This window comes from Asparagus officinalis, chromosome 3 (assembly GCF_001876935.1).
Source record: "Asparagus officinalis chromosome 3, Aspof.V1, whole genome shotgun sequence".
Classification (NCBI taxonomy): Eukaryota; Viridiplantae; Streptophyta; class Magnoliopsida; order Asparagales; family Asparagaceae; genus Asparagus; species Asparagus officinalis.
The window spans coordinates 22385766-22396096 of record NC_033796.1 but is presented as its reverse complement, the minus strand read 5'-3'; the positions used below and the strand labels follow the sequence as shown (position 1 = coordinate 22396096).

Genomic DNA, 10331 nt, shown 5'->3' with positions numbered 1-10331 from the left:
TGGCAAATAAATTAAGGAAAACCATTATACAAAACCTATTTTCTATAATTATATATATTTTTTGTTGAGTTCATATTTTGATATCAAGAAAAGAGGTGACGTGGACCATTCTTATTGGGTAATGTGATATAAAGCTTAGAAAACACATTTCATGAGTTTTGTTGAGAAAATGAGTGAAAATTATCAAAAGTGATTTCCTCCTCCCCCACCCCCACCCCCACTCCTTTTTTTTACCTATTCTTTGATTTTCAAGAAACTAACCAAACAGCGTATGGAGCTATTCTTTGAGAGTGGGGGAGGGGAAAAGGTACCATTTCAACTTGTAAATTTTTTGTCATTTCATGGGATCTTGCGAAAGTGTTGTGCACCGGAAAGCCATTAACTTCTCAAGATAACAATTGTATAGTACTTGTGGGCATCATTAAGCAATGATTTCTGGTTTAAAGCAGCACTAAGCTATTGACAGAATTAAAATTCTTCCATTGAGGAGAGATGCAATGGTTAACAAGTTCATTGTAACAACTGTTATTATTATTACTAGGGTTAATTGAGGATAGACTTACTGTCTGTTTTGTGCTTTACTATGCCTCTAATATTATTAGGAGTCTATTTATCAAAAATCAATTTGCTCCTCAAGAAAATTACACATGGAGTCTGTCTACAAAAATAAAAAAATAGGTAGTAAATTTAAAAAACGATATTACTAGTGTGAGTACGGATCCAATGAGAACACACCATATAGTGCGGAACATTTTGAACCGCACACATGTGAGGGGTAGTGTAGATATTTCACTAACCATCTATCCTATCGGGGTGAGAAACACTTATGTCAACTTAAGTGGACCAACCACCAAAGTTTTTATCCATTGATGAAAAGTCTCTTCATATGATGCACGGATCTCTAGGTTTCATCAGTGGATAAAAACTTTGGTGGATGGTCCACTTAAGTTGACATAAGTTTTTCTCCTATCAGGATACCCCGCACGAGGTGTTCTGATAAGATTTGCACTCTACATGGTCAATTTGCAATTAACCTTTATTGATAAGAGACACTCATTTTTTTTAAAAAAAGAAAACCGAATGAGATTTTAGCAGAAGGAAAATGATAGGGGCACACCCCCAACCACAACATCAACCTCAACCTCAACCACACATCCTCTCTCATTGCTACAGTGCACCGGACCCCACATGAAATTTTAAAAATTTAAAATTTAAAATCTCATGTGAGGCCCGGTGCACTATAGCAAATAAGAGAGGGGGTGTGGTTGAGGTTGTGGCTGATGGTGTGTCCTTAGTGCCACCCTTAACAGAAACCCCAGACGTTATATTTATTTAAGCACCTTAGATTGATAACTAGAGGCACTCACCCATATATAGAAAAAGAGATCCCTTAGCTCAACAATGGCCCTTGCCATAAGAATGTATTCCTTCTTTTTAGAGCTTTGCTACAGGGACCCAAAATATGGGACCAATAGAGGGGACAAGTGAGGTGTCCCCCTCCTACTGGATAATAAGTTGACCATCATTAATGATGTCCGATTCATAATCTAATAGGAGGAGGACACCTCACTTGTCCCCTCTATTGGTCCCATATTTTTGGTCATTGGAGAATTTTTCTTATTTTTTCTCATCACATGGCCTAAACTGCTCTCTGCCTCCTCTGAAGCCACATAACCCTCAGCAGTTATAGTCTCTATTCATTTGCCCGTTTCTTGTCCACCAACTAGATTCCTGTGATCATGTAGAGTGTTATCCACATCCTCCAATTGGAGCTTAAGCCTACGCTTGGGCATTAAATTCCCATTTATTTTTTCATTATGACTGTTGCACATTTGAAGAATTTAAAAAAAACCTGATATTTTCCTTTTGGGCTGTGGCCATTTTGATCGCTTCTTCACTTGCCTAAGCGCATTAGATTCTTAGTTGCTTTCATAACAGTGCATATGGGCTTTTTTCCCCCTATGAAGGATTGAGGACCTCCGCTGTTGATTTCTGGAGTTTTCTGATTTGGGTTCTCCTCTCATTCTGTAGCTTCCCTTGAGGTGAGTTGAATTTCCACAATTTTTCTTATTTGAAGCTAGGAATTTTCTCATACGGGTCTTGAAACTTCCTGAAAATTTTTAACTTAATTTCCCATGCTTTAATCCAACTGCTGAAATTCTTCAACGGAAGCTTGGAATTTCCTCAGCATGACTCCAAGCACTAGCTAAAATCCTCATGAGCATGAGATGCTCAGTTGTCTTCATAAAAGCGTCATCTGGGTTCCCTTTAATTGTTTTCTCTTCTCTCTATGTGAAAGCTTGAAAGGTTGAACCTTTTCTCATTTGGGGTTTGAAAATTTAGAACCCGTGTCACTGTGACCATTCAAATTCTCACCATTAGAAATGGGTCCTGCTTCAGTTTGGCTGTCATCGGTTTTGTGCTTCTTTGTTATTCTTGGTGAGGGTTTGACTGCGAGCCAAAATGGCACGATTGCCCCCTCAAAGACTAGCGATATAAATGTAGGGGCTCTCTTCACATTCAATTCAACAATTGGAAGAGTGGCAAGGGTGGCAATCGAGCTCGCAGTTGAGGATGTGAATGCAAATCCCAGCATTCTTGGTGGAACAAGGCTGAATGTAATTGCGCAAGATACCAATTGCAGTGGATTTGTTGGGACAGTTGAAGGTGAGTGATATTATGGTTGGGTGATTTTAGTTTGCTTATCTTTTTAATTTGATCTAGGATGATGCGTATTTGATAAATACCTTTTACTGCTGTTTTATTGTTGCAATTAGACGCTTAAACCTCTTTGTTGTTGCTATAAATGTTTTTGTAGGTTCAGGCTTTTTTCCCCCTTAATTAGGAAACTCCATAAATCATTTGGGTTTGTGATGTCTAAGGGTAGTGTAAGTGCTAAAAGCTTCGACTTTTGTAGTGATTGATACTTAGTATGTTTAGTAGTTAAAACTTCAAAGAATTTACGGTGTGATTCAGGGCCGGATCTGAGATTTTAGGGGCCCTGTGCGAAAAGTAAACACGGGGCCTTTCTCTATATACAAAATATCAATAAATTCCAATTCGAATCCCTAAAATGCTAAGGAACAAAATGTTACTGACCAGACATTAAAATATTACCTGATTTTTTGCATCTGTATAGTCTTTGACATACTTTTCAAGTGCTATTGTCCATTCTTCATCTCTTTGGTCACCTGAATATTACTGATAAGATAAATGCATGTAATCCCACATTAATAAAGCTTTCCAATAGAGCAAATAGTCCACAATAAGAAATACTTGCATATTATGTTTCTCTTGTATCTGTGCTTACCTTAATAAGAGATATCGAAGCCTTTAGCATATAAAGTATCATCGAAAAATTGTCCTCCTTGCATTTTTAGCTGCAAAATCACTAATTAAGCCCTTAACATCAATTTTATCAATAAAATCATTTTCAATAGATATCAAAGCTAGTCCATTTAGTCTTTCTTGTGACATGGTCGATCTCAAATAAGATTTTAATAATTTTAATTTTGAAAAACTTCTTTCTGCAGATGCGACTGTAACAGGTATAGTCAATAATATTCTATAAGCAATACATGCATTTGGAAAACAATTTCGTATTTTTAAGAAATTCAGTATATCAATAGCCAACTTTGTTTCTTTTGGTAAAATATATCGTAAGATTCTCAGCAATATATTTACTAAGGGTGAGATTATGATGCACCATCAATGTTAGCTTTTTGCCCTCAAATTAGAAATCAGAAATATAACATATATTTGCCTTTCCTGGAAAACCTAAATTTATATAAACAAATATAACCAATAGCCTAGAAATATAATTGTTCTTTTAACAGATAGAATTGAGTATTTTACATTTCAGTTTGGTGTAACCTTTAGTTTCCTTGCTTATAAGATCACAATTTTATGTTACCCAGATTGAGAATCTTATTGCAAAGTCTAGCAAAAGTAAGACTTCAATGCGTCAGTTCCTTGAGTTTCAGAACAGGATAGATGGCTTACCGCGGTGGAGTCGAAGAGCCGGAGAGGAGGGGACTGGATTTGGGAAGTGGGAAGAGGATTTGGGGGCGGCGGGACTCAGGCCCTCAGGGGCTGGCGGCGGGTCGCCGACTGCTTGGGTTGGATTTGGGGGGCTGGGAGCCTCCGAGCCTGGGAAGTGGGAAGAGGAGGAATGGAGGATGGGGACTGGACTGGATTTGGGGGCTGGCGGCGGCGGCGGTCGCTGAGCCGCAGAGACTAGAGAGAAGAGGAGGATGGGTGGCCGGTGGCGGTGGCCGGTGGGGGATTGGATTTGGAGAACTGGGTGCTGGCGGCTAGGGTTTGAGAGTTGAGAATTTGAGTGAGAAATGAGAATAGGTGAAGAATTGGGAGCTGATGTGTTTTTGAAAGAAGATTTTTGAATAGAGGGTTGAGATTAAGCTGGGTGTAAAATAGACGGTCCACATTTTTTCTTCATATATATATATAAATATACTTATATAAAAAAATTTTGGGGCCCCCGAAAATTGGGGGCCCTGAGCGGGCGCTCACCTGGAGCAGCCCCAGGGCCGGCCCTGGTGTGATTGTATCTAGTAATCATATTAGATTCTGATGGTAAGAACATAAACGAACACACTTGTACATGTTTACAAGTTCAAACTTCTTCATCTTTAGTTAGAAATCTACAACATTCTTTTGGTGTGTAATGAGCAGTATATCATACTCCCTTTAAAAGTGGGAGTTCTTGAAAAACTTTTATTGGTCAATTTTACCCCTAATCCTTTTCAATATTAACATTCTTATCCTAATTATAATTGGTTATCAACTAAAGCTATTAACTTAAAATTAAACTTCTAAATTAAAGCTCTCTTCATTCAAAACTAATTAATTAAAAATTAATCTAATTAGAATTGGTTGACAACTAAAGAGTATAAGGAAGCTTAAACTTCCGAATTAAAGCTCTCTCCATTCAAAATCAATAATAAAAAATTATTTATCTAATTAGAATTGGTAAACAACTAAAGAGTAGAAAGATACTTAGAGCACATTAGCATTGTAAACATAATATGCATTGCATGTGTAAGTATTAACCAATTGATTGATACCAAATTATGGAATTAGTTAATTATCAACAAAAATTAATTGATTGAAGTATTTTTTGTAGTAGTCCCTTAAACCTTTCATATTTTGAAATTAGTCCATTAAAGCATTAAAATTATTATTGTTAGGTACCTCAATCTTAAGTTATTTAAAATTAGTCATTCAAATTAATGGTATAATTAGCAATTTGAGGGACTAATTTTCCTCTAATTGCTTTTTTTACTCTTGATTGGAGAAGCTAATATCAAAATAACTTAAGAATTATGGATGTAATAGCTATTCCAATAATTTGATGAATTGATTTTAAAATAATAAGAATTGAGCAACCTAATAGTTCAATGTGATTATCTTTGCAAACTTATGGAGAGGTTTTCTTAAATGATGATAGGTTTTCTTATTCTACAGTCATTAGGGATTAAGATAGAAGATTTTTCTTCCCTTTTCTTTTTTACTTCATAAGAATTTTACGTCATCTCTTATTATTATATTTGAGGCATTGAAGAAATTGATTGCTAGATGAGTGAATAATTTTTTCGAATAATGTGTAGCTTACATTGCTCACGGTTTATAAGCAAATAATCTTTTCCAATAATTTGTAGCCCACATTGCTTATGGTTACAACAACACATAAAATGAAAGCTGAAGGTACATAAATGTAAGTATTAAAAAAGTTCATAGATAATATTACATCATTAGGTTGAGATTTAAAAGAAACATTTTTACAACCAAGTTAACAGATAACCACGTGCAATGCACGTGTATCTCTCCTAATATGTGGTAAAAGCTTCAAGTTTTTAATGAGTGCTTATAAGAATGTTTAGTGGTAAAGACTTCGAAGAATACGCTGTAGAAAACACGACGAAAACAGGAAATTTGAAGCTGGGAAGAGACTGCATGTTTCTCTCGGGTCGGCTGACCGACGACATAGGCCCGGTCGACCAATAACCTGTTAAATTATAGGGTCTGAAACCCTGTCTCTGGTCGGTCGACCAAACGAGTTCGACCGGTCAACCAAAATGTGCACATTATAGGAACTTGGAATCTATCTCTGGCCGGTCGACCGGTGCAACCCTTGCGATCGACCGGAAAGCTGATACGGACCGGATTTGATTTTTTGGTCTGTTTTGGATTGAGTTTTGATATAAATAGAAACACACGTTTCTAGGGTTTCTTAACCAGAAAATTAGCATTGTTTTGAACAGTTTTGTGAGGGAGATTATTGTGAGGGACTGTGAGATCATTGGTTGGATTATTTTGAGAGTTATTAGAGATTGTAACTTGTTGTTTCTCCTCAATATAGTGAAATCTCTCCATCCTCTCTCCGTGGACGTAGGCAATTTACCGAACCACGTAAATATCTGTGTTTGTGTGATTTTGGCTGTTAATTTTGTGAATTGCACTCGTGTTTGGTTCTTCTCTCATCGCTCACCGATTTGGTTGGTTTGCAAGCACGCTTCGGCACGGCGCGCAACATACGCGTGTGACAGGTCTTCAAACACTAGTACATCCTTTGATTTCTGCATTAGCTGCATTTGATTCCATTTTCCGTGACAGCTAATGTAGCTTGGTTGTTATTAACCAGTCTTTCATTTTATGAGCAAAAAAGTTCTCTTTGCTTGTATAATTACCATGTTTATTAACCAGTCTTTCATTGTATGAGCAAAAAAGTTCTCTTTGCTTGTATAATTACCATGTTCCTTTGCTCGCAGTTTTGTTCAAGTCTTTGCATAACTAAAGTGACAAATTTTACAGAAAGAAGTATCTTTTAATGCAGCCTTGCAGTTGATGGTAAATGATGTAGTCGCCATAATAGGTCCACAATCCTCAGGAATTGCTCATGTCATCTCTCACGTTGTGGATGAACTCCACATTCCACTTCTCTCCTTTGCAGCAACAGACCCTGTCCTCTCTTCCTTACAATATCCTTATTTTGTTCGTACAACTCAAAATGATATGTTTCAGATGAATGCTGTTGCTGCTCTGGTTGAACATAATGAATGGAAGAAGGTTATTGCCATCTATGTAGATGATGATTATGGCAGAGGAGGGATATCAGCATTAGGCGATGCTCTTGCAACGAGACGCTCTACAATCTCGTTCAAAGCTGCGTTTCCTCCTAATGCTGACAAGAACACAATTAATGACCTGCTAGTACAAGTAAACTTGATGGAGTCTCGGGTTTATGTTGTTCATGTGAACCCTGACTCAGGTCTCATGGTCTTTTCCGTTGCAAAGCATCTTGGGATGTTGGCTGGTGGCTATGTTTGGATTGCTACAGATTGGCTTCCTTCGATCTTGGATTCTTCTGAGCCCACTGATACTGATACGATGAACCTCATTCAAGGTGTTGTTACACTACGTCATCATACCCCTGATTCTGATGTTAAAAAGAAATTTATATCAAGATGGAGTAACTTGTTTCGTAAAGGGAATACCAGTTCAAATTTGAACACTTATGGGTTGTATGCATATGATTCAGTTTGGTTAATTGCACATGCAATCGACCAGTTTCTTAGGGAAGGATATAATGTTTCTTTCACCAGTGATCCAAGGTTGCGGGATTCAAATGGCAGTTCGTTGCATTTGGATGCACTTCGGTCCTTTGCAGGAGGCAGCAAGTTACTTGAGAAAGTCTTGCTTACAAACTTTACAGGCCTAACGGGTCAAGTTCAGTTTAGTCCGGATGGTAACTTGATTCATCCTGCTTATGATATTCTCAACATTGGTGGAACTGGTTGTAGGAGGATAGGGTTTTGGTCCAATTATTCGGGGCTCTCAATTGTTGCCCCGGAAATACTGTATGGAAAACCCCCAAATACTTCTAGCAGTAGCCAACAACTCTACAGTGCTATTTGGCCTGGAGAAACTATTATGAAGCCTCGTGGCTGGGTTTTCCCAAACAATGGGAAGGCTTTAAGGATTGGAGTCCCTAACCGAGCGAGTTATAAGGAATTTGTTGCAAAAGATAGTAGCCCTGATGGTGTTAAAGGCTACTGCATCGATGTGTTTAAGTCTGCAGTTAGCTTGTTGCCATATCCAGTTCCATACACATTCATTCTATTTGGAAATGGGTCTAAAAATCCCAGTTATGGTGAACTTGTGCAAAAGGTCGCTGACAATGTGAGTATTCCTCCTATAGTAAGATTTGTTTTCTTTTCTACATCCAAATTTCATTTTACTGATACATTTTATTATATAGTACTTTGATGCAGCTGTAGGGGACATTTCGATAGTAACAACCCGCACAAGGATTGCAGATTTTACGCAGCCCTTCAGTGAGTCAGGGCTTATTATAGTTGCTCAAGTGAAAGAGATGAACTCAAATCCTTGGGCTTTCCTAAAACCATTTACACTAGAGATGTGGTGCGTTATAGGGGCTTTCTTTCTTTTTGTTGGAGCAGTAGTTTGGATTCTTGAACATCGGATGAATACTGAGTTCCGAGGTACTCCACGCCAACAGATGGTAACAATTTGCTGGTCAGTAGCTTGCATTTCTTGAAATTTCTTGTCTAATAGAGCAAATTATCGATTATAACAATGGCATGCAACATGTGTGATTTGGCTAAATATTAATAGTGAAAATGAACAGAAAGAGAAAATGTTGACAAGATTCGTGATGATACACAGTTTAATATGGCAATTCTTGAAACTAGGCTTGTTTCTCAGCCATTAATGTTTCTAGCATGGGTTACTTTCACTTGCCCCCATAACTTTTGGGGGTTCTGCACATAACCGCCCTGAATTTTTTTATTCCACTTAAACCCCTAACTTCAGGGTGTCTCACAAATGACCAAAATACCCTTTTTTGAAAAATAACCCCAAATTTCAGTCCCAGTCACAACCACCTCCCCTCAAAAAAAGACTGAGGGGCAATTTCGTCCTTCTATGTTACATGCTTGGCACATGAGTCATCAATCTTCAGTGTTAATTTCGGAAGCTAAGTGAAACAAGTTCACGGGGTTATGTTAAAAACCCTCCAAAATTCAGGGGGTTTAGTGAATTCCGGAGGTAAAGTGAGACAAGTTCACATTTTTGTATCTCAGATATGGCTTACTTTGTTCCTCTTTGATGTTCAGTAACTGATTCCACTCATGTTACTCTTGCAGGTTTAGCTTCTCAACCATGTTCTTTGCACACCGTAAGTAGATTGTGCAGCCTTTTAGATAGTGACAACTAGATTTCTATAGCGTTTGATTCCATCTTCAAATGTGGTCTATTTCAGGAGAGAATACAGTGAGCACGCTTGGACGACTTGTACTAATTATATGGCTCTTTGTCGTACTAATCATCAATTCAAGCTACACTGCAAGCCTGACATCAATTCTTACAGTTCAACAACTTTCATCGCGGGTTGAAGGACTTGAAAGTTTAATCTCGAGTAGGGATCCAATTGGGTACCAGGTTGGATCATTTGCTAAGAACTATATGGTGGAAGAGCTCAACATTGCAGAATCAAGGTTGGTAGCCTTAAGCCAACCTGAAGATTATGCGAATGCTCTTGAGCGTGGACCAAAGAATGGAGGGGTTGCTGCAGTGGTAGATGAGCTTCCTTATATCGAGATCTTCTTGTCTAGGTTCTGTAATTTCAAGACAGTGGGTCAGGAATTCACGAAGAGCGGATGGGGATTTGTAAGTTCTTCTTTCTTTCAATAATACAGCAAATTTTCTTCCTTTATCACTAATAGTATTTCATAAATGATGTGAAATACCTCCACTTGCTAGACCAACACTACACAGCCAAGCATGTTAAATTAAGATAACCTCTATATTTGTTAGAATATAAAAATATAAACCTCTAGTCTCACCATAACTTCGGAGTTATTGGTGTAATGATTTTGAGGAACTTAAAGATGGCATCAGAGCTACCTAGGTTCAAATTCCTCCGGCCGCCAATTTAAAGTGGATTTTATAGAAATTAACACCGCTGTGTGAGTCCAAGTTTCGGCTCATAAAAAGGGCTCTCAGCGGGGACATGTTAGAATATAAAAATATAAACCTCAACTCTCACCATAACTTTCAATTTTGGTATATGGTTAGAAGGACTTCCACAATATTAGATTTTATCTGTTATATGATCTTATACCAAAAAAATATAGGCATGTAGTAGTGATATTCTATTCTTAGAACTCTTCCTATCTCCTTTCTGTCAAAAGTAGATGTCATATTCTGGATAGTAGGTTGCTTTGGATCTTTACCAGTTCAATGATTTCAGCAAGATAAGTAGAAAAGGTCGGTAAACGTTACAATGCTTC

At 37.7% G+C, this 10331-nt stretch overlaps 1 protein-coding gene across 3 annotated transcripts in view; it reads left to right on the top strand.

The window, feature by feature from the left end:
* Window positions 1667-10331, top strand: part of LOC109833357 (glutamate receptor 3.4-like) — a 9530-nt gene continuing 865 nt past the window's right edge. The window contains exons 1-6 of one of the 3 annotated variants that reach the window (XM_020401007.1): window positions 1673-2042; window positions 2173-2667; window positions 6854-8199; window positions 8279-8556; window positions 9186-9217; window positions 9302-9708. In XM_020401007.1, coding sequence (XP_020256596.1) covers window positions 2385-2667; window positions 6854-8199; window positions 8279-8556; window positions 9186-9217; window positions 9302-9708 — 2346 coding nt within the window. In that variant the 5' untranslated portion in view covers window positions 1673-2042; window positions 2173-2384. Of the gene's footprint in view, window positions 2668-6853; window positions 8200-8278; window positions 8557-9185; window positions 9218-9301; window positions 9709-10331 lie in introns of those variants that run through there. The other 2 variants (XM_020401009.1, XM_020401008.1) reach the window with 2 other exon arrangements.